The 25,617-nt window shown below is 41.7% G+C and overlaps 1 protein-coding gene across 6 annotated transcripts in view; it reads left to right on the forward strand.

The window, feature by feature from the left end:
- The window catches only part of csnk1g1 (casein kinase 1, gamma 1), a 135,312-nt gene that overhangs the window by 67,623 nt on the left and 42,072 nt on the right, over window positions 1-25,617 (forward strand). For all 6 annotated transcript variants that reach the window (XM_034159975.1, XM_034159999.1, XM_034160007.1 and 3 more), the window contains exons 6-10: window positions 8,809-9,043; window positions 9,142-9,227; window positions 18,265-18,349; window positions 18,529-18,677; window positions 18,758-18,865. In XM_034159975.1, coding sequence (XP_034015866.1) covers window positions 8,809-9,043; window positions 9,142-9,227; window positions 18,265-18,349; window positions 18,529-18,677; window positions 18,758-18,865 — 663 coding nt within the window. The remainder of the gene's footprint in view (window positions 1-8,808; window positions 9,044-9,141; window positions 9,228-18,264; window positions 18,350-18,528; window positions 18,678-18,757; window positions 18,866-25,617) is intronic.

Below are 25,617 nucleotides of genomic sequence, written 5' to 3' on the forward strand. Positions count from 1 at the left end.
ACTGAAGTCTTTTTAGGGAACTTTTAGGACTACCTGATAATAATGAATTACAATAGTCCAGCCTAGAGGAAATAAATGCATGAATTAGTTTTTCAGCATCACTCTGAGACAAGACCTTTCTGATTTTAGAGATATTGCGTAAATGCAAAAAAGCAGTCCTACATATTTGTTTAATATGCGCTTTGAATGACATATCCTGATCAAAAATGACTCCAAGATTTCTCACAGTATTACTAGAGGTCAGGGTAATGCCATCCAGAGTAAGGATCTGGTTAGACACCATGTTTCTAAGATTTGTAGGGCCAAGTACAATAACTTCAGATTTATCTGAGTTTAAAAGCAGGAAATTAGAGGTCATCCATGTCTTTATGTCTGTAAGACAATCCTGCAGTTTAGCTAATTGGTGTGTGTCCTCTGGCTTCATGGATAGATAAAGCTGGGTATCATCTGCGTAACAATGAAAATTTAAGCAATACCGTCTAATAATACTGCCTAAGGGAAGCATGTATAAAGTGAATAAAATTGGTCCTAGCACAGAACCTTGTGGAACTCCATAATTAACTTTAGTCTGTGAAGAAGATTCCCTATTTACATGAACAAATTGTAATCTATTAAACAAATATGATTCAAACCAGCGCAGTGCCTTTAATACCTATTGCATGCTCTAATCTCTGTAATAAAATTTTATGGTCAACAGTATCAAAAGCAGCACTGAGGTCTAACAGAACAAGCACAGAGATGAGTCCACTGTCCGAGGCCATAAGAAGATCATTTGTAACCTTCACTAATGCTGTTTCTGTACTATGATGAATTCTAAAACCTGACTGAAACTCTTCAAATAGACCATTCCTCTGCAGATGATCAGTTAGCTGTTTTACAACTACCCTTTCAAGAATTTTTGAGAGAAAAGGAAGGTTGGAGATTGGCCTATAATTAGCTAAGATAGCTGGGTCAAGTGATGGCTTTTTAAGTAATGGTTTAATTACTGCCACCTTAAAAGCCTGTGGTACATAGCCAACTAACAAAGATAGATTGATCATATTTAAAATCGAAGCATTAAATAATGGTAGGGCTTCCTTGAGCAGCCTGGTAGGAATGGGGTCTAATAAACATGTTGATGGTTTGGATGAAGTAACTAATGAAAATAACTCAGACAGAACAATCGGAGAGAAAGAGTCTAACCAAATACCGGCATCACTGAAAGCAGCCAAAGATAACGATACGTCTTTGGGATGGTTATGAGTAATTTTTTCTCTAATAGTTAAAATTTTGTTAGCAAAGAAAGTCATGAAGTCATTACTAGTTAAAGTTAATGGAATATTCAGCTCAATAGAGCTCTGACTCTTTGTCAGCCTGGCTACAGTGCTGAAAAGAAACCTGGGATTGTTCTTATTTTCTTCAATTAGTGATGAGTAGAAAGATGTCCTAGCTTTACGGAGGGCTTTTTTATAGAGCAACAGACTCTTTTTCCAGGCTAAGTGAAGATCTTCTAAATTAGTGAGACGCCATTTCCTCTCCAACTTACGGGTTATCTGCTTTAAGCTACGAGTTTGTGAGTTATACCACGGAGTCAGACACTTCTGATTTAAAGTTCTCTTTTTCAGAGGAGCTACAGCATCCAAAGTTGTCTTCAATGAGGATGTAAAACTATTGACGAGATACTCTATCTCCCTTACAGAGTTTAGGTAGCTACTCTGCACTGTGTTGGTATATGGCATTAGAGAACATAAAGAAGGAATAATATCCTTAAACCTAGTTACAGCGCTTTCTGAAAGACTTCTAGTGTAATGAAACTTATTCCCCACTGCTGGGTAGTCCATCAGAGTAAATGTAAATGTTATTAAGAAATGATCAGACAGAAGGGAGTTTTCAGGGAATACTGTTAAGTCTTCTATTTCCATACCATAAGTCAGAACAAGATCTAAGATATGATTAAAGTGGTGGGTGGACTCATTTACTTTTTGAGCAAAGCCAATAGAGTCTAATAATAGATTAAATGCAGTGTTGAGGCTGTCATTCTCAGCATCTGTGTGGATGTTAAAATCGCCCACTATAATTATCTTATCTGAGCTAAGCACTAAGTCAGACAAAATGTCTGAAAAACTAACATATTCATCCTGCTGTAACCAGGTTTCTGTTAAGCAGAATAAATCAATATGTTGATCAATTATTATATCATTTACCAACAGGGACTTAGAAGAGAGAGACCTAATGTTTAATAGACCACATTTAACTGTTTTAGTCTGTGGTGCAGTTGAAGGTGCTATATTATTTTTTCTTTTTGAATTTTTATGCTTAAATAGATTTTTGCTGGTTATTGGAGGTCTGGGAGCAGGCACCGTCTCTACGGGGATGGGGTAATGAGGGGATGGCAGGGGGAGAGAAGCTGCAGAGAGGTGTGTAAGACTACAACTCAAATAATGCACTAATTCTGAAGATTTGAACATTAACACACCAAAGGGATTATGGGTAAACTAAGCCTCCACTCATACTGATTGGTTGTCATTCATTGTACGTAAAAACCAACACAAGTAATCAATGTAACATATGTATGTAACACATTTTTCTCATTTATATTAAAAAAAGGTGGGTATTTTACTTTGCTGCCTCTACTGGTGGTTGGCTCTCACAGCGGTATTGTATCACTTCCTGTTCCGAAGCACAGCGGTGTTTTGCTGTATGTTAGCCGTTTAATCTGCGCAGTTAGATTGATCTAGTTAACTAGATAACGATTTATTTCACAGTGTAATCTTCACGTGCCTTAACTAAAGCACTCCCTCTGCTGAATCACCTCTAAATTATTTACACATTATTCACTTTGTGTGTTTTTAGGAATTCGCTAGCTTAGCGCAGCTACTAACTCTTAGCCGGTTTAGCATGGCGGCTTCTCCTGTCTCTCCTGCACTTTTCTGCTCTGGGTGTGAAATGTTTAGTTATTCCTCGGCCTCCTTTAGCAGTAATGGTACTTGTAATAAGTGTAGCTTATTCGTAGCTTTGGAGGCCAGGCTATGCGAATTGGAGACTCGGCTCCGCACCTTGAAAAATCCTACAGCTAGCCAGGCCCCTGTAGTCGGTGTGGACCAAGGTAGCTTAGCCGCCATTAGTTCCCCTCCAGCAGATCCCGAGCAGCCGGGAAAGCAGGCCGACTGGGTGACTGAGGAGGAGGAAGCGTAGTCCTAAACAGAAGCCCCGTGTACACCACCAACCCGTTCACATCTCTAACCGTTTTTCCCCACTCTGCGACACACCCGCCGACAAACAAATTCTGGTTATTGGCGACTCTGTTTTGAGAAATGTGAAGTTAGTGACACCAGTACCATAGTCAATTGTCTTCCGGGGGCCAGAGCAGGCGACATCGAAGGAAATTTGAAACTGCTGGCTAAGGCTAAGTGTAAATTTGGTAAGATTGCAATTCACGTTGGCAGTAATGACACCCGGTTACGCCAATCGGAGGTCACTAAAATTAACATTGAATCGGTGTGTAACTTTGCAAAAACAATGTCGGACTCTGTAGTTTTCTCTGGGCCCCTCCCCAATCGGACCGGGAGTGACATGTTTAGCTGCATGTTCTCCTTGAATTGCTGGCTGTCTGAGTGGTGTCCAAAAAATGAGGTGGGCTTTGTAGATAATTGGCAAAGCTTCTGGGGAAAACCTGGTCTTGTTAGGAGAGACGCCATCCATCCCACTTTGGATGGAGCAGCTCTCGTTTCTAGAAATCTGGCCAATTTTATTAAGTCCTCCAAACCATTACTATCCAGGGTTGGGACCAGGAAGCAGAGTTGTAGTCTTAAGCATAAAAATTCAAAAAGAAAAAATAATATAGCACCTTCAATTGCACCACAGACTAAAACAGTTAAATGTGGTCTATTAAACATTAGATCTCTCTCTTCTAAGTCCCTGTTAGTAAATTATATTATAATTGATCAACATATTGATTTATTCTGCCTTACAGAAACCTGGTTACAGCAGGATGAATATGTTAGTTTAAATGAGTCAACACCCCCGAGTCACACTAACTGCCAGAATGCTCGTAGCACGGACCAAGGCGGAGGATTAGCAGCAATCTTCCACTCCAGCTTATTAATTAATCAAAAACCCAGACAGAGCTTTAATTCATTTGAAAGCATGACTCTTAGTCTTGTCCATCCAAATTGGAAGTCCCAAAAACCAGTTTTATTTGTTGTTATCTATCGTCCACCTGGTCGTTACTGTGAGTTTCTCTGTGAATTTTCGGACCTTTTGTCTGACTTAGTGCTTAGCTCAGATGAGATAATTATAGTGGGCGATTTTAACATCCACACAGATGCTGAGAATGACAGCCTCAACACTGCATTTAATCTACTGTTAGACTCGATTGGCTTTGCTCAAAATGTAAATGAGTCCACCCACCACTTTAATCATACCTTATATCTTGTTCCGACTTATGGTATGGAAATAGAAGACTTAACAGTATTCCCTGAAAACCCCCTTCTGTCTGATCATTTCTTAATAACATTTACTCTGATGGACTACCCAGCAGTGGGGAATAAGTTTCATTACAGTAGAGGTCTTTCAGAAAGCGCTGTAATTAGGTTTAAGGATATGATTCCTTCTTTATGTTCTCCAATGCCATATACCAACACAGGGCAGAGTAGCTACCTAAACTCTGTGAGTGAGATAGATTATCTCGTCAATAGTTTTACATCCTCAGTGAGGACAACTTTGGATGCTGTAGCTCCTCTGAAAAAGAGAGCTTTAAATCAGAAGTGCCTGACTCCGTGGTATAACTCACTAATTTAGAAGATCTTCACTTAGCCTGGAAAAAGAGTCTGTTGCTCTATAAAAAAGCCCTCCGTAAAGCTAGGACATCTTACTACTCATCACTAATTGAAGAAAATAAGAACAACCCCAGGTTTCTTTTCAGCACTGTAGCCAGGCTGACAAAGAGTCAGAGCTCTTTTGAGCCGAGTATTCCGTTAACTTTAACTAGTAATGACTTTATGACTTTCTTTGGTAATAAAATTTTAACTATTAGACAAAAAATTACTCATAACCATCCCAAAGACATATCGTTATCTTTGGCTGCTTTCAGTGATGCAATGATTTGGTTAGACTCTTTCTCTCCAATTGTTCTGTCTGAGTTATTTTCATTAGTTACTTCCTCCAAACCATCAACATGTCTATTAGACCCCATTCCTACCAGGCTGCTCAAGGAAGCCCTACCATTAATTAATGCTTCGATCTTAAACATGATCTATCTTTATTAGTTGGCTATGTACCACGGGCTTTTAAGGTGGCAGTAATTAAACCATTACTTAAATAGCCATCACTTGACCCAGCTATCTTAGCTAATTATAGGCCAATCTCCAACCTTCCTTTTCTCTCAAAATTTCTTGAAAGGGTAGTTGTAAAACAGCTAACTGATCATCTGCAGAGGAATGGTCTATTTGAAGAGTTTCAGTCAGGTTTTAGAATTCATCATAGTACAGAAACAGCATTAGTGAAGGTTACAAATGATCTTCTTTTGGCCTCAGACAGTGGGCTCATCTCTGTGCTTGTTCTGTTAGACCTCAGTGCTGCTTTTGATACTGTTGACCATAAAATTTTATTACAGAGATTAGAGCATGCAATAGGTATTAAAGGCACTGCGCTGCGGTGGTTTGAATCATATTTATCTAATAGATTACAATTTGTTCATGTAAATGGGGAATCTTCTTCACAGACTAAGGTTAATTATGGAGTTCCACAAGGTTCTGTGCTAGGACCAATTGTATTCACTTTATACATGCTTCCCTTAGGCAGTATTATTAGTCAGCATTGCTTAAATTTTCATTGTTACGCAGATGATACCCAGCTTTATCTATCCATGAAGCCAGAGGACACACACCAATTAGCTAAACTGCAGGATTGTCTTACAGACATAAAGACATGGATGACCTCTAATTTCTTGCTTTAAACTCAGATAAAACTGAAGTTATTGTACTTGGCCCCACAAATCTTAGAAACATGGTGTCTAACCAGATCCTTACTCTGGATGACATTACCCTGACCTCTAGTAATACTGTGAGAAATCTTGGAGTCATTTTTGATCAGGATATGTCCTTCAATGTGCATATTAAGCAAATATGTAGGACTGCTTTTTTGCATTTGCACAATATTTCTAAAATTAGAAAGGTCTTGTCTCAGAGTGATGCTGAAAAACTAATTCATGCATTTATTTCCTCTAGGCTGGACTATTGTAATTCATTATTATCAGGTTGTCCTAAAAGTTCCCTGAAAAGCCTTCAGTTAATTCAAAATGCTGCAGCTAGAGTACTTACGGGGACTAGAAGGAGAGAGCATATTTCACCAATATTGGCCTCTCTTCATTGGCTTCCTGTTAATTCTAGAATAGAATTTCAAATTCTTCTTCTTACTTATAAGGTTTTGAATAATCAGGTCCCATCTTATCTTAGGGACCTCATAGTACCATATCACCCCAATAGAGCGCTTTGCTCTCAGACTACAGGCTTACTTGTAGTTCCTTGGGTTTTTAAGAGTAGAATGGGAGGCAGAGCCTTCAGCTTTCAGGCTCCTCTCCTCTGGAACCAGCTCCCAATTCGGATCAGGGAGACAGACACCCTCTCTACTTTTAAGATTAGGCTTAAAACTTTCCTTTTTGCTAAAGCTTATAGTTAGGGCTGGATCAGGTGACCCTGAACCATCCCTTAGTTATGCTGCTATAGACTTAGACTGCTGGGGGGTTCCCATGATGCACTGAGTCTTTCTTTCTCTTTTTGCTCTGTATGCACCACTCTGCATTTAATCATTAGTGATTGATCTCTGCTCCACTCCACAGCATGTCTTTTTCCTGTTTCTCTCCCTCAGCCCCAACCAGTCCCAGCAGAAGACTGCCCCTCCCTGAGCCTGCTTCTGCTGGAGGTTTCTTCCTGTTAAAAGGGAGTTTTTCCTTCCCACTGTCGCCAAGTGCTTGCTCACAGGGGGTCGTTTTCACCGTTGGGGTTTTTACGTAATTATTGTATGGCCTTGCCTTACAATATAATGCGCCTTGGGGCAACTGTTTGTTGTGATTTGGCGCTATATAAATAAAGTTGATTTGATTTGAAAAAAGAAATTTTCAAGATCCCGCTAGACAGCGCCTAAGCGCACGCGTGATGACATCACAAGGGAGACATGGCTTCTTTCAATAACAAGAACTGTCAAAAAACTTTCTCGTGGAGAAAGTTGGAGTTGTGTGGTGATAGGAATCGCCGTTTGAATGCTTGAATAACGATGTCAGTCGCACAAAGAAATCAAATAATCGTGAAAACATGTTCTGAGCGGTGTTATAACGCATCAATCAGTCGCTCCGTGAGGCTTCATAACATCAAGCCTGGTTCACATGGCAAGATAATTAGGTCGATATCAGACCCAATCTTCCCTTTCCGACAAGCTTAAGGACGCCCTGACAATCATGATGTTGCTAAATATAATCTTATCAGATATTCCTGCCGTGTGTGGTGTGTCAAGAAGGACGTGAGGAGTTAAATGTGACAAGCAGCCAATCAGAAAGCAAGCTGTTTGACCTGGGAATGTTCGTGTGTGAAATCTGTTTGTCCGTCCATCCATCCATCCATTTTCTTCCGCTTTATCCGGAGTCGGGTCGCGGGGGCAGCAGCTCAAGCAAAGCCGCCCAGACCTCCAGATCCACACACACCTCCTCCAGCTCCTCCGGGGGAACCCCAAGGCGTTCCCAAGCCAGCCGAGAGATGTAGTCCCTCCAGCATGTCCTGGGTCTTCCCCGGGGCCTCCTCCCAGTGGGACGTGCCCGGAACACCTCTCCAGCGAGGCGTCCAGGGGGCATCCGGAAAACAAATCTGTTTGTGTGTTATTTTTACCGTGTGGCTGACACCACACACTGTACAACTAAACCTACATGTGTCGGTTCTCAGGTTTTGGAAACCTTCAGATAATTTTAAAATCCTGCCTCCTTTAGGGGCTGGGTCCGAGCACAGTTTGAAAAAAAATAAAAGCCCTCCCAGTCTTTCATACAAGGAAATATAGTACCCACTTTCATTTAATTAATGAGTATCAGTGTTGAACTTCATTTTGTACCTCTGTTACTGAGCATGTCCAGACTGCTCTGTGTGGTACATGTGAGGATTTTTAATGGAAATACATTTTTATGGGACAGGACGTTTGTCCGATGTGAGCGAAAATCTGTTATACAAAATCCATTATATAAATGGTAAATGGACTGCATTTATATCACCCTTTTCCATCTGCACCAGACGCTGAAAGTGCTTTACAATTATGCCTCACATTTACCCATTTACACAAACACACCGATGTCAGGGTGCTGCCATGCGAGGTGCTCACTTCACACCAGGAGCAACTAGGGACTTTAGAACCTTGACTAAGGGCTCTTAGTGATTTTTCTGGTTAGACTGGGGTTTGAACCGAGGATCCTCTGGTCTCAAGCCCAAGGCTTATCCACTAGACCATCACCTCCCCACCACTATATATGGTGTTTATTACATGGAAAACCATACAAAAGCATTGGGACTTTTGCTTTTGTCCGGTGAATGAGTATCCAGTTTATACCATGACAGCTTCTGCGAGTTTTATTGTATATATTTACTCTCTGGCAGGTATACTGGGGAAACCAGTTGTCTTCTGTGATTCCCTGCAAACATGCCAATGTCTCCTTGTTGAGTCTTGTAATGTGACTACCTCAGGGATTCATTATTAGGATTTCCCCAAACCATGTCAACTTCTGTCGCACAAATATGACTTTGGAACTACTTTTTTTTCCCTCCCCTAATTCCTTTGTATCTTTATTTTTACCAGATTTCTCGAATGGAATACGTGCACTCTAAAAACCTAATTTATAGAGATGTAAAACCTGAAAACTTTCTTATTGGAAGGCAAGAGAATAAAAAGGAACACATTATCCACATCATTGACTTTGGCCTGGCCAAGGAATACATTGATCCTGAGACCAAAAAGCACATTCCATACCGGGAACACAAGAGTTTGACTGGGACTGCGCGATATATGTCCATAAACACACATCTGGGCAAAGGTAAGATTGGTTTTGTAGCATTATGTTTGTTTTGGTTCTGTGGTACTCTGTATTGTCAAAGTTGCAGTTTCTGTGTGGTGTGCCAAAACCTGTTACAGAGCAAAGCCGACGAGATGACCTTGAGGCTTTGGGACACATGTTCATGTATTTTCTTCGTGGAAGTCTACCTTGGCAAGGCTTAAAGGTATGTCATGAACCTGGCAGTGTCAGAAAATCTATTGATCACTAACGCACTGCCGGTAAAACTCCTTTTGCGACCGTAAAATCCAGCACTAATGTCTGCGAATCATCAAACACAACGGGGTTGATCCCTAATTATTGTTTTAATAAAAGGAGAGAGGTGGAAACTTCCTAACAGAGCTTGATTACTTTCAGCACCCATTTAAAACCAAGTCAGGTCACATTTAAAGCATTCTTTAAACTCACGATCATCGTGACATTGTTATTATGAGCTTTTCCTCGTGTCGGACTCCAGATAAACTACACTTAGCACTCATGCTCACTTCAAGCAAATATATATGAATAAATCAATCAAATATCAATCTTCATGTACAATGACATGAAGAACTGCGCTGTAAAAACGCACAGGAAACAGGGTGTGTGTGTGTGTGTGTGTGTGTGTGTGTGTGTGTGTGTGTGTGTGTGTGTGTGTGCGTGCGCAAATGAAAGACATTCATGTTTGTCTGTGTGTGCGTGCGTGCAAATGAACATGTACTTTTTTTTTTTTTTTTCCTCTTAGAGGCATTTTTGGACCATTGCAACTTACAGTGAGGAAAATAAGTATTTGAACACCCTGTGATTTTGCAAGTTCTCCCACTTAGAAATCATGGAGGGGTCTGAAATTTTCATCTTAGGTGCATGTCCACTGTGAGACATAATTCTTTGTCTTTCGTCTGTTCCCTTTAGGGGTCGCCACAGCAGATCAATCGTTTCCATCTCACCCTGTCCTCTGTATCTTCCTCTGTCACACCAACCACCTGCATGTCCTCTCTCAGCACATCCATGAACCTCCTCTTTGGTCTCCCTCTTCTCCTCCTGCCTGGTGGCTCCATTCTCAGCATCCTTCTCCCTATATACCCTGGGTCCCTCCTCTGCACATGTCCAAACCATCTCAGTCTCGCCTCTCTGACTTTGTCTCCAAACCGTCCCACCTGAGCTGTCCCTCTGATACGTTCATTCCTAATCTTGTCCATTCTTGTCACTCCCAAAGAGAATCTCAACATCTTCAGGGCCTCTACTGGTGGTTGGCTCTCACTGCGATATTGTATCACTTCCTGTTCCGGAGCACAGCGGTGTTTTTCTGTATCTGTTAGCTGTTTAATCTGCGCAGTTAGATTGATCTAGTTATCTAGATTATGATTTGTTTCCCAGTGTAATCTTCACGTGCCTTAACTAAAGCACTCCTTCTGCTGAATCACCTCTAGATTATTTACACATTATTCACTTTGCGTGTTTTTAGGAATCCGCTACCTTAGCGCAGCTACTAGCTCTTAGCCGGTTTAGCATGGCGGCTTCTCCTGTCTCTCCCGCACTTTTCTGCTCTGGGTGTGAAATGTTTAGTTATTCCTCGGCTTCCTTTAGCAGTAACGGTACTTGTAATAAGTGTAGCTTATTCGTAGCTTTGGAGGCCAGGCTGGGCGAATTGGAGACTCGGCTCCGCACCTTGGAAAATCCTACAGCTAGCCAGGCCCCTGTAGTCAATGCGGACCAAGGTAGCTTAGCCGCCGTTAGTTCCCCCCTGGCAGATCCCGAGCAGCCGGGAAAGCAGGCCGACTGGGTGACTGTGAGGAGGAAGCGTAGTCCTAAACAGAAGCCCCGTGTACATCGCCAACCCGTTCACATTTCTAACCGTTTTTCCCCACTCGACGACACACCCGCCGAGGGTCAAACTCTGGTTATTGGCGACTCTGTTTTGAGAAATGTGAAGTTAGCGACACCAGCAACCATAGTCAGTTGTCTTCCGGGGGCCAGAGCAGGCGACATTGAAGGAAATTTGAAACTGCTGGCTAAGGCTAAGCGTAAATTTGGTAAGATTGTAATTCACGTCGGCAGTAATGACACCCGGTTACGCCAATCGGAGGTCACTAAAATTAACATTGAATCGGTGTGTAACTTTGCAAAAACAATGTTGGACTCTGTAGTTTTCTCTGGGCCCCTCCCCAATCGGACCGGGAGTGACATGTTTAGCCGCATGTTCTCCTTGAATTGCTGGCTGTCTGAGTGGTGTCCAAAAAATGAGGTGGGCTTCATAGATAATTGGCAAAGCTTCTGGGGAAAACCTGGTCTTGTTAGGAGAGACGGCATCCATCCCATTTTAGATGGAGCAGCTCTCATTTCTAGAAATCTGGCCAATTTTCTTGGATCCTCCAAACTGTGACTGTCCAGCGTTGGGACCAGGAGGTAGAGCTGTGGTCTTATACACCTCTCTGCAGCTTCTCTCCCCCTGCCATCCCCTCATTACCCCATCCCCGTAGAGATGGTGCCTGCTCCCAGACCACCAATAACCAGCAAAAATCTATTTAAGCATAAAAATTCAAAAAGAAAAAATAATATAGCACCTTCAACTGCACCACAGACTAAAACAGTTAAATGTGGTCTATTAAACATTAGGTCTCTCTCTTCTAAGTCCCTGTTGGTAAATGATATAATAATTGATCAACATATTGATTTATTCTGCCTTACAGAAACCTGGTTACAGCAGGATGAATATGTTAGTTTAAATGAGTCAACACCCCCGAGTCACACTAACTGTCAGAACGGTCGTAGCATGGGCCGAGGGGGAGGATTAGCAGCAATCTTCCATTCCAGCTTATTAATTAATCAAAAACCCAGACAGAGCTTTAATTTATTTGAAAGCTTGACTCTTAGTCTTGTCCATCCAAATTGGAAGTCCCAAAAACCAGTTTTATTTGTTATCTATCGTCCACCTGGTCGTTACTGTGAGTTTCTCTGTGAATTTTCAGACCTTTTGTCTGACTTAGTGCTTAGCTCAGATAAGATAATTATAGTGGGCGATTTTTACATCCACACAGATGCTGAGAATGACAGCCTCAACACTGCATTTAATCTATTATTAGACTCTGTTGGCTTTGCTCAAAATGTAAATGAGTCCACCCACCACTTTAATCATATCTTAGATCTTGTTCTGACTTATGGTATGGAAATAGAAGACTTAACAGTATTCCCTGAAAACTCCCTTCTGTCTGATCATTTCTTAATAACATTTACATTTACTCTGATGGACTACCCAGCAGTGGGGAATAAGTTTCATTACACTAGAAGTCTTTCAGAAAGCGCTGTAACTAGGTTTAAGGATATGATTCCTTCTTTATGTTCTCTAATGCCATATAACACAGTGCAGAGTAGCTACGGTGGCAGTAATTAAACCATTACTTAAAAAGCCATCACTTGACCCAGCTATCTTAGCTAATTATAGGCCAATCTCCAACCTTCCTTTTCTCTCAAAAATTCTTGAAAGGGTAGTTGTAAAACAGCTAACTGATCATCTGCAGAGGAATGGTCTATTTGAAGAGTTTGTCAGGTTTTAGAATTCATCATAGTACAGAAACAGCATTAGTGAAGGTTACAAATGATCTTCTTATGGCCTCGGACAGTGGACTCATCTCTGTGCTTGTTCTGTTAGACCTCAGTGCTGCTTTTGATACTGTTGATCATAAAATTTTATTACAGAGATTAGAGCATGCCATAGGTATTAAAGGCACTGCGCTGCGGTGGTTTGAATCATATTTGTCTAATAGATTACAATTTGTTCATGTAAATGGGGAATCTTCTTCACAGACTAAAGTTAATTATGGAGTTCCACAAGGTTCTGTGCTAGGACCAATTTTATTCACTTTATACATGCTTCCCTTAGGCAGTATTATTAGACGGTATTGCTTAAATTTTCATTGTTACGCAGATGATACCCAGCTTTATCTATCCATGAAGCCAGAGGACACACACCAATTAGCTAAACTGCGGGATTGTCTTACAGACATAAAGACATGGATGACCTCTAATTTCCTGCTTTTAAACTCAGATAAAACTGAAGTTATTGTACTTGGCCCCACAAATCTTAGAAACATGGTGTCTAATCAGATCCTTACTCTGGATGGCATTACCCTGACCTCTAGTAATACTGTGAGAAATCTTGGAGTCATTTTTGATCAGGATATGTCATTCAAAGCGCATATTAAACAAATATGTAGGACTGCTTTTTTGCATTTACGCAATATCTCTAAAATCAGAAAGGTCTTGTCTCAGAGTGATGCTGAAAAACTAATTCATGCATTTATTTCCTCTAGGCTGGACTATTGTAATTCATTATTATCAGGTTGTCCTAAAAGTTCCCTAAAAAGCCTTCAGTTAATTGAAAATGCTGCAGCTAGAGTACTAACGGGGACTAGAAGGAGAGAGCATATCTCACCCATATTGTCCTCTCTTCATTGGCTTCCTGTTAATTCTAGAATAGAATTTAAAATTCTTCTTCTTACTTATAAGGTTTTGAATAATCAGGTCCCATCTTATCTTAGGGACCTCGTAGTACCATATCACCCCAATAGAGCGCTTCGCTCTCAGACTGCAGGCTTGCTTGTAGTTCCTAGGGTTTGTAAGAGTAGAATGGGAGGCAGAGCCTTCAGCTTTCAGGCTCCTCTCCTGTAGAACCAGCTCCCAATTCAGATCAGGGAGACAGACACCCTCTCTACTTTTAAGATTAGGCTTAAAACTTTCCTTTTTGCTAAAGCTTATAGTTAGGGTTGGATCAGGTGACCCTGAACCATCCCTTAGTTATGCTGCTATAGACTTAGACTGCTGGGGGGTTCCCACGATGCACTGTTTCTTTCTCTTTTGCTCTGTATGCACCACTCTGCATTTAATCATTAGTGATCGATCTCTGCTCCCCCTCCACAGCATGTCTTTTTCCTGGTTCTCTCCCTCAGCCCCAACCAGTCCCAGCAGAAGACTGCCCCTCCTTGAGCCTGGTTCTGCTGGAGGTTTCTTCCTGTTAAAAGGGAGTTTTTCCTTCCCACTGTCGCCAAGTGCTTGCTCATAGGGGGTCGTTTTGACCGTTGGGGTTTTTCTGTGATTATTGTATGGCTTTTGCCTTGCAATATGAAGCGCCTTGGGGCAACTGTTTGTTGTGATTTGGCGCTATATAAATTAAATTGATTTTGAATTGATTTGATTCAGCTCTGCCACCTCCAGCTCTGCCTCCTGCTGTTTTGTAAACTTTCCCCTTCACTCTTGCTGATATTCTTCGGTCACAAATCACTCCTGCCACCTTTCTCCACCCACTCCACCCTGCCTGCACTCTCTTCTTCACCTCTCTACCGCACTCTCCATTACTTTGAACAGTTGACCCCAAATATTTAAACTCATCTACTTTCACCACTTCTACTCCTTGTAACTGCACTATTCCACTGGGCTCCCTCTCATTCACACACATGGACTCAGTCTTGCTTCTACTGACTTTCATTCCCCTTCTCTCCAACGCATATCTCCACTTCTTCAGACTAGACTCAGCTTGCTCTCTACTCTCACTACAGATCACAATGTCATCTGCAAACATCATAGTCCATGGGGACTCCTGTCTGATCTCATCTGTCAACCTGTCCATCACCACTGTAAACAAGAAAGGACTCAGAGCTGATCCTTGGTGTAATCCCACCTCCATCTTGAATGAGTCTGTCATTCCCACTGCGCATCTCACCTCTGTCACACTATTCTTGTACATGTCCTGCACTACCCTAATATGCTTCTCTGCCACTCCAGACTTCCTCATACAATGCCACAACTCTTCTCTTGGCACCCTATCATAAACTTTTTCTAAGTTCACAAACACACAGTATAACTCTTTCTGTCCTTCTCTGTACTTTTCCAACAGTATTCTCAGAGCAAACATTGCATCTGTAGTGCTCTTTCTCGGCATGAAACCATATTGCTGCTCACAGACGTCACCTGTTTTCTAAACCTAGCTTCTACTACTTTCCCATAACTTCATGCTGTGGCTGATCAGCTTTATGCCTCTGTAGTTACTGCAGCTCTGCACATCACCCTTGTTCTTGAAAATAGGAACCAGCACACTTCGTCTCCACTCCTCAGGCATCCTCTCACTTTCCAAGATTTTATTAAACAATCTGGTTAGAAACTCTACTGCTATCTCTCCTAGACATTTCCATGCTTCCATTGGAATGTCATCTGGACCAACTGCCTTTCCACTCTTCATCCTCTTCATAGCAGCCCTCACTTCTTCCTTGCTAATCTCTTTTACTTCCTGATTTAATCTCACCACATCCTCCAGCCTTTTCTCTCGCTCATTTTCTTTATTCATCAACTCTTCAAAATATTCCCTCCACCTTCTCAGCACACACTCCTCACTTGTCAGCACATTACCATGTGCATCTTTTACCACCCTAACCTGCTGCACATCCTTTCCAGCTCTGTCCCTTTGTCTGGCCAATCGGTACAAGTCCTTTTCTCCTTCCTTACTATTCAACTTCTTGTACAGCTCGCAATATGCCTTTTCCTTTGCTTTTGCCACTTCTCTTCTTGCCTTACGCCCATCTCCTTTTACTCCTGTCTACTTTCTTCGTCTCTCCGACTATCCCAAAACCAACCTCTTTCTCCTTATGCTTTCCTGGACCTCTTCATTCCACCACCAAATCTCCTTGTCTTCCTTCCACTGTCCAGATGTCATACCCAGTACTGCCCTAGCTGTCTCCCTCACCACATCTGCAGTACTTTTCCAGTTGTCCAAAACTGCTTCCCCTCCTACTAGTGCTTCTCTCACCTGCTCGCTAAATTTCACACAACAGTCTTCCTCCTTCAGCTTCCACCATCTGATCCTTTGTTCAGCTCTCACTATCTTCTTCTTTACCTCTAAAGTCATCCTACAAACAACCATCCTATGCTGTCTATTGACACTCTCTCCTGCTACCACCTTACAGTCTGTGAATTCTTTTAGCTTGCATCTCCTATAAAGAATGTAGTCTACCTGTGTGCACCTTCCTCCACTTTTATATGTTACCCTGTGCTTCTCCCTTTTCTTAAAGTAGGTATTCACCACAGCAATTTCCATCCTTTTTGCATCATCTGTCCTTCCCCATTCCTATCCTTGATACCATATCTACCCATTACTTCCTCATCACCTCTGTTCCCTTCACCAACATGCCCATTGAAGTCTGCTCCTATCACCACTCTTTCATGCTTGGACACACTCTCCACCACCTCATCTAACACACTCCAGAAATCTTCTTTCTCCTTCATCTCACAACCTACCTGTGGGGCATATGCACTGATGATATTCATCATCACCCCTTCAATTTCCAACATCACACTCATCACCCTGTCAGACACTACACTTTTAACATACTCTTCCTTTAAAATGACCCCAACACCATTTCTCTTCCTGTCCTCACCATGGTACAACAACTTGTACCCACTGCCGATGCTCCTGCTCTTACTTCCCTTCCACTTGGTCTCTTGCACACACAATATGTCTACCTTTCTCCTCTCATCATATCAGCCAGCTCTCTCCCTTTACCAGTCATAGTACCAACATTCAAAGTCCCCACTCTCATTTCCACCCTTCTAGTTTTCTTCTTCTCCCGCTGTTCGTGGCAGTGTTTTCCTCCTCTTCTTTGTCGTCTTCGCCCAGCAGTAGCCCAATTTCCACCGGCACCCTGTTGGGCAATAGCACCGGTGGCGGACGTTGTTAACCCGGGCCGCGACCGATCCGGTATGGGAATTTGATTCTGAGTCTGCATAGTTGGGTTGGCTTGTTTTACGCCGGATGCCCTTCCTGATGCAACCCTCCTCATTTATCTGGGCTTGGGACCGGCACTCAGAATGTACTGGCTGAGAGACATAATCTAAAAAAAAAAATCCGGAAATCACAATGTATGATTTTTTTTTTTTAAACCTTGGGGTTGTTCTCATCCTCTAAACATGGTAAGTGGAGTTGATTCCAAAAAGCTCTATTCTGGTCTCATCTGACCACATGACCTTCTCCCATGCCTCCTCTGGATCAACCAAATGGTCACTGGTGAACTTCAAACGGGCCTGGATATGTGCTGGCTTGAGCAGGGGGACCTTGCTACCCTGCAGGATTTTAAACCATGACAGCATCATGTGTTACTGACGTAATCTTTGTGACTGTGGTCCCAGCTCTCTTCAGGTCATTGACCAGGTCCTCCTGTGTAGTTCTGGGCTTTCTCAGAATCATTCTTACCTCACAAAGTGAGCTCTTGCATGGAATCCCAGACCGAGGGAGATTGACAGTCATCTTGTGTTTCTTCCACTTTCTAATAAATAATCATAACAGTTGTTGTCTTCTACCAAGCTGCTTGCCTGTTGTCCTGTAGTCCATCCCAGCCTTGTGCAGGTCTACAGTTTTGTCCCTGGTGTTTCTAGACAGCTCTTTGGTCTTGGCTATGGTGGACAGGTTGGAGTGTGATTGAGTGAGTGAATAGGTGTCTTTTATACAGGTAACAAGTTCAAACAGGTGCAATTAATACAGGTAAAGAGTGCAGAATAAGGGCTTCTTAAAGAAAAATTAACAGGTCTGTGAGAGACAGAATTCTTGCTGATTGGTGGGGGGTCAAATACTTATTTGCAGCAGTAACATACAAATAAATTATTTAAAAAAAAAATCATACATTGTGATTTCCGGATTTTTTTTTTTTTTTTTTTTTTTTTTTAGATTGTCTCTCACAGTCGACATGCAGCTAAGATGAAAATTTCAGACCCCTCCATAATTTCTAAGTGGGAGAATTTGCAAAATCGCAGGGTGTTCAGATACTTTTTTTCCTCACTGTATACTCCGGTGCGACTTGCACTCCAGAAAATACTGTGTGCGTTCTTCTCCAATTGTACTGACGTTCACTCAGTCCTGCCATCATGGCCTCTTTATTTAGCTGAGTAACCATGAAAACAACTTTGGCTCAGTTACTGTTTTAATTTGAGCATTAAATATAATGTCATGGCACATTACACCAGTTTGTGATTTTTTTTTTTTAATTTATTTATTTATTTTTATACACACAAAAAAGTTGTCATAGCATTTTGTCCTAAATTACACAAGTCTGTTGTTAGTGTTTTACTACCACTGTGTTCGTATTCCATTTCAGATGATCACTTTTGTTACTTTTGCAAATAATTCTGAATTGATTCTTTTGGCTGCTTCTGTTTAAAAATGTTTGGTCGTATGTGTTATCTTGTAGGCTGACACGTTAAAAGAACGATACCAGAAGATTGGAGACACAAAAAGAAACACCCCCATTGAGGTCCTCTGTGAGAATTTCCCAGGTATGCTGATTCTCTCAGGAGTTGTGAAGCTCATATTTGGCTGCAGAAATCTGCAGATGCTTGGTAATACTGGAATGTTTTCCAAGCCAAAGGTTTAAGTTGTCAACCCACTGCACAGCACAGCACTTTGATGTTACATTTGAACATTTGTCAATTAAACATTGTTTGCTGTCATCCAGAGGAAATGGCCACTTACCTGCGATACGTGAGGCGCTTGGACTTTTTTGAAAAGCCTGACTACGGATATTTGAGAACCTTGTTTACTGAACTGTTTGAGCGAAAAGGATATACTTTTGACTACACGTACGACTGGGTGGGACGACAAATAGTAAGTAGCACTTGCTAACAGAAGCCAAATATTTTAAATTACTGATTGCACAGGATTGAACTGGTTCTTGTTCCTCACAGCCCACACCAGTGGGTTCTGTCCACATCGACTCTGGGGCATCTGCTGTCACAAGAGAGAGCCATCTTCACAGGGACCGGCCATCACAGCACCCGCCAATAAGGAATCAGGTACACGTGTTTGTTAGATTTTTTTTTTTTTTAATAAGTGGCATGAAAATGTTTCAGTGAAGGCTGAGAAGTTACAAACTGGAGGCACTCGATGAGGTTCACAGATTTTAACCAACACAGGGTTCTTCAGATTCAACAGCACAATTTCTAAACCTAATAATGCAGCCTGGTATAAAGGTGCAGGAACCAAGACTGTAAGGATCATGGGGGAATCCGCTGGATGAAAGTCAGGGTACATTTTTCCCAGTCCATCACAAGGCTGCCACATACACACAGCCACCCACATTCACATGTGTGCACTATTCAGAGTCACCAGTTATGTCTTAACCCATATGCTTGTGGACTGTGGGATGGACTCCTCATAGATGTGGGAATGAGAATTCATACTCCACACAGGAAGGTGCCAGCTTGCAGAGTCAGACAGTGGAGCTAACCGCTGCTCCTAATGCAAGCAAAAAGCATATGTGGTTTTCAAATCATAACTCCCATTGATCTTTGTATTGTTCAGAACAATTTAGAGTGCAGTTTAATTGGGCTGGTGATATCTAATGTATTGGGGATGACATATAATTAATTATGATGAGTAAAAGCTGCCCACACTAGTGTGCCTTAATTGAGAGAGTTGTGACGGGGGGGGGGGGGGGGGGGGGATGGTCACATGACTCCCAGTGCCATCTTGGGTTCAAAATAGTGTTTGCTGTTAATATGTCTGCATGAAAATCCAGCTATTTTATTTATTTATTCACTGAAAATGCCGGGTTGTTGTGCATTTGGAGACACAAATAGACACAACAAGGGCTTCAAGATGTACAGATTCCCTTCAGATCCGAACAGAAGAAAAATTTGGGAAAATAGTCAGCTGTGTGGGATGGAAGCCGATATCTTCGTCAAACTTTTGAGCGGTAAATTTATTGTTCAGTCCCATGTACAGTAAAACTCACCTAAACCGTCATCGTATAAACCAGATATTCACAGTCACCAGACAAATAAAGTCCCAAAGTTTTTGTATTGTTTTCCATGTAATAAACAGTATATAACGGATTTTGTACAATGGATTTTTACTCGCATCTGATAAAATGTCCCGTCTGATCTCAATGTATTTCCATTAAAAACCCCAATCAATCAATCAACTTTTTTCTTATATAGCGCCAAATCACAACAAACAGCTGCCCCAAGGCGCTCCATATTGTACGGCAAGGCCATACAATAATTATAAAAAACCCCAACGGTCAAAACGACCCCCTATGAGCAAGCACTTGGCCACAGTGGGAAGGAAAAACTCCCTTTTAACAGGAAGAAACCTCCAGCAGAACCAGGCTCAGGGAGGGGCAGTCTTCTGCTGAGACTGGTTGGGGCTGAGGGAAAAAAACAGGAAAAAGACATGCTGTGGAGGGGGGCAGAGATCGATCGCTAATGATTAAATGCAGAGTGATGCTTACGGAGCAAAAAGAGAAAGAAACAGTGCATCATGGGAACCCCCCCACAATCTACGTCTAAAGCAGCATAACCAAGGGATGGTCCAGGGTCACCCGATCCAGCCCTAACTATAAGCCTTAGCGAAAAGGAAAGTTTTAAGCCTAATCTTAAAAGTAGAGAGGGTATCTGTCTCCCTGATCTGAATTGGGAGCTGGTTCCACAGGAGAGGAGCCTGAAAGCTGAAGGCTCTGCCTCCCATTCTACTCTTACAAACCCTAGGAACTACAAGTAAGCCCGCAGTCTGAGAGCGAAGCGCTCTAATGGGGTAATATGGTACTACGAGGTCCCTAAGATAAGATGGGACCTGATTATTCAAAACCTTATAAGTAAGAAGAAGAATTTTAAATTCTATTCTAGAATTAACAGGAAGCCAATGAAGAGAGGCCAACACGGGTGAGATATGCTCTCTCCTGCTAGTCCCCGTCAGTACTCTAGCTGCAGCATTCTGAACCAACTGAAGGCTTTTTAGGGAACTTTTAGGACAACCTGATAATAATGAATTACAATAGTCCAGCCTAGAGGAAATAAATGCATGAATTAGTTTTTCAGCATCACTCTGAGACAAGACCTTTCTGATTTTAGAAATATTGCGTAAATGCAAAAAGGCAGTCCTACATATTTGTTTAATATGCGCTTTGAATGACATATCCTGATCAAAAATGACTCCAAGATTTCTCACAGTATTACTAGAGATCAGGGAAATGCCATCCAGAGTAACGATCTGGTTAGACACCATGCTTCTAAGATTTGTGGGGCCAAGTACAATAACTTCAGTTTTATCTGAGTTTAAAAGCAGGAAATTAGAGGTCATCCATGTCTTTATGTCTGTAAGACAATCCTGCAGTTTAGCTAATTGGTGCGTATCCTCTGGCTTCATGGATAGATGAAGCTGGGTATCATCTGCGTAACAATGAAAATTTAAGCAATACCATCTAATAATACTGCCTAAGGGAAGCGTGAATAAAATTGGTCCTAGCACAGAACCTTGTGGAACTCCATAATTAACTTTAGTCTGTGAAGAAGATTCCCCATTTACATGAACAAACTGTAATCTATTAGACAAATATGATTCAAACCACCGCAGCGCAGTGCCTTTAATACCTATGACATGCTCTAATCTCTGTAATAAAATTTTATGGTCAACAGTATCAAAAGCAGCACTGAGGTCCAACAGAACAAGCACAGAGATAAGTCCACTGTCCGAAGCCATAAGAAGATCATTTGTAACCTTCACTAATGCTGTTTCTGTACTATGATGAATTCTAAAACCTGACTGAAACTCTTCAAATAGACCATTCCTCTGCAGGTGATCAGTTAGCTGTTTTACAACTACCCTCTCAAGAATCTTTGAGAGAAAAGGAAGGTTGGAGATTGGCCTATAATTAGCTAAGATAGCTGGGTCAAGTGATGGCTTTTTAAGTAATGGTTTAATTACTGCCACCTTAAAGGCCTGTGGTACATAACCAACTAACAAAGATAGATTGATCATATTTAAGATTGAAGCATTAAATAATGGTAGGACTTCCTTGAGCAGCCTGGCAGGAATGGGGTCTAATAAACATGTTGATGGTTTGGATGAAGTAACTAATGAAAATAACTCAGACAGAACAATCGGAGAGAAAGAGTCTAACCAAATACCGGCATCACTGAAAGCAGCCAAAGATAACGATACATCTTTGGGATGGTTATGAGTAATTTTTTCTCTAATAGTCAAAATTTTGTTAGCAAAGAAAGTCATGAAGTCATTACTAGTTAAAGTTAATGGAATACTCAGCTCAATAGAGCTCTGACTCTTTGTCAGCCTGGCTACAGTGCTGAAAAGAAACCTGGGGTTATTCTTATTTTCTTCAATTAGTGATGAGTAGAAAGATGTCCTAGCTTTACGGAGGGCTTTTTTATAGAGCAACAAACTCTTTTTCCAGGCTAAGTGAAGATCTTCTAAATTAGTGAGACGCCATTTCCTCTCCAACTTACGGGTTATCTGCTTTAAGCTACGAGTTTGTGAGTTATACCACGGAGTCAGACACTTCTGATTTAAAGCTCTCTTTTTCAGAGGAGCTACAGCATCCAAAGTTGTCTTCAAAGAGGATGTAAAACTATTGACGAGATACTCTAACTCCCTTACAGAGTTTAGGTAGCTACTCTGCTCTGTGTTGGTATATGACATTAGAGAACATAAAGAAGGAATCATATCTTTAAACCTAGTTACAGCGCTTTCTGAAAGACTTCTAGTGTAATGAAACTTATTCCCCACTGCAGGGTAGTCCATCAGGGTAAATGTAAATGTTATTAAAAAATGATCAGACAGAAGGGAGTTTTCAGGGAATACTGTTAAGTCTTCTATTTCCATACCATAAGTCAGAACAAGATCTAAAATATGATTAAAGTGGTGGGTGGACTCATTTACTTTTTGAGCAAAGCCGATAGAGTCTAATAATAGATTAAATGCAGTGTTGAGGCTGTCATTCTCAGCATCTGTGTGGATGTTAAAATCGCCCACTATAATTATCTTATCTGAGCTAAGCACTAAGTCAGACAAAAGGTCTGAAAATTCACAGAGAAACTCACAGTAACGACCAGGTGGACGATAGATAATAACAAATAAAACTGGTTTTTGGGACTTCCAATTTGGATGGACAAGACTAAGAGACAAGCTTTCAAATGAATTAAAGCTCTGTCTGGGTTTTTGATTAATTAATAAGCTGGAATGGAAGATTGCTGCTAATCCTCCGCCACGGCCCGTGCTACGAGCATTCTGACAGTCTGTGGTGCAATTGAAGGTGCTATATTATTTTTTCTTTTTGAATTTTTATGCTTAAATAGATTTTTGCTGGTTATTGGTGGTCTGGGAGGAGGCACCATCTCTACGGGGATGGGGTAATGAGGGGATGGCAGGGGGAGAGAAGCTGCAGAGAGGTGTATAAGACCACAGCTCTACCTCCTGGTCCCAACGCTGGACAGTCAAAGTTTGGAGGATCCAAGAAAATTGGCCAGATTTCTAGAAATGAGAGCTGCTCCATCTAAAGTGGGATGGATGCCGTCTCTCCTAACAAGACCAGGTTTTCCCCAGAAGCTTTGCCATTTATCAATGAAGCCCACCTCATTTTTTGGACACCACTCAGACAGCCAGCAATTCAAGGAGAACATGCGGCTAAACATGTCACTCCCGGTCTGATTGGGGAGGGGCCCAGAGAAAACAACAGAGTCCGACATTGTTTTTGCAAAGTTACACACCGATTTAATGTTAATTTTAGTGACCTCCGATTGGCGTAACCGAGTGTCATTACTGCCGACGTGAATTACAATCTTACCAAATTTACGCTTAGCCTTAGCCAGCAATTTCAAATGTCCTTCGATGTCGCCTGCTCTGGCCCCCGGAAGACAATTGACAATGTTTGCTGGTGTCGCTAACTTCACATTTCTCAAAACAGAGTCGCCAATAACCAGAGTTTGATCCTCGGCGAGTGTATCGTCGAGTGGGGAAAAACGGTTAGAGATGTGAACGGGTTGACGGTGTACACGGGGCTTCTGTTTAGGGCTACGCTTCCTCCTCACAGTCACCCAGTCAGCCTGCTTTCCCGACTGCCCGGGATCTGCCAGGGGGGAACTAACGGCGGCTAAGCTACCTTGGTCCGCACCGACTACAGGGGCCTGGCTAGCTGTAGAATTTTCCACGGTGCGGAGCCGAGTCTCCAATTCGCCCAGCCTGGCCTCCAAAGCTACGAATAAGCTGCACTTATTACAAGTACCGTTACTGCTTGCTCACAGGGGGTCGTTTTGACCGTTGGGGTTTTACATAATTATTGTATGGCCTTGCCTTACAATATAAAGCGCCTTGGGGCAACTGTTTGTTGTGATTTGGCGCTATATAAAAAAAAATTGATTGATTGATTGATTGACTGCTAAAGGAGGCCGAGGAATAACTAAACATTTCACACCCAGAGCAGAAAAGTACGGGAGAGACAGGAGAAGCCGCCATGCTAAATTGGCTAAGAGCTAGTAGCTACGCAACCTAGCGGATTCCTAAAAACACACAAAGTGAATAATGTGTAAATAATTTAGAGGTGATTCAGCAGAAGGAGTGCCCCAATCAAGGCACCAAACAGGCCATGAAGCAGCACAGGCAACACACGACAACAGCGAACGCACGACAACGGTGCTAAAATAAAATAAAAATCGACCAAACACGCTGTGGAGCAGCACAGATAACGCACGACAACAGTGCCAAAAAATAAATAAAAAAATAAATAAATAAAAACGAAAGCGTTAGCAAGCTAGTTAGCTTGCCAACGCTGATGAAAGTTAGCTGATAAAAGTGCTCCGTCGCGATGTTTCGACTGTTAGAGGTCTTCCTTAGGCGTTGGAGCACAGTAAAAAAGTAAAAAAAAAAAGTAAAAAGGTAAAAAAGTAAAAAAGTAAAAATTAAAAAAAAGTCTTGAAAAAGACTTCAAGTCCAAAGCAGCAGGTAGCAGACTCTGTGTAAACAGTCCCAACAGAGAGCCAAAATTCTGATGCAATCTCACTCCGAAGACCACACACAGATCTGTCGATAGCAGCAAATGACGCCCAATGTCTCCCAAGCAGTCTGTACGTGCACAGTAACAGATGTACAAATTAAACTTCAGCTCTGACACTTGCCGATTTGAGGAAAGTGGGACTGGAGTCATTTCTGTGATTAAAAGTCCGACCATTTATTTCTTTCACACCGTGTTCAGACTCGGACCTGCAGCCTGATGTGCACCTGTTAAATCAGACACAAAAGGCTGTGATTTGACACTTTTCTGCTTTCACTCCTTCGTCTCCCATCATATTACAGTAGTTTTTGCAGTGCACACGCTGATAAATGGATCTGAAAAGTCTGCATATTTACAGCACGAAGTCAGTAAAAGAGGAAATTGTACAGTTTACCTTTGATTTGGAGGTGATGATTGTTGAAAGAAAAGCTTGAGGGTCAAATTAGTCCAGAATAAAACATAATCCAGAGACGGAGAACTTTTAAACTGTTACGCATGTCACTGTATGACACAGAGTTACAGAGCTGCAGCTGCATAAATCAGGCTTTAAATTAATTAAATAAATCATCATAAATTGTAAATTTGATAGTTTAACTATTTGTACTTTTATTTTGATAGCACCTGTACCTGGATCTGTTGCTGTATGTGGTTAAATGATTTTTTTAAAAATGTTGAAAAAATTAAAAGTTCATTCAGTAGTTGAGTGCAGTTGGAACCAAAATGGCACCATGTTCTGACGCCGCTCTCTCAATTAAGGTACTG

Source organism: Thalassophryne amazonica, chromosome 2 (assembly GCF_902500255.1).
Source record: "Thalassophryne amazonica chromosome 2, fThaAma1.1, whole genome shotgun sequence".
NCBI classification, from domain to species: domain Eukaryota; kingdom Metazoa; phylum Chordata; class Actinopteri; order Batrachoidiformes; family Batrachoididae; genus Thalassophryne; species Thalassophryne amazonica.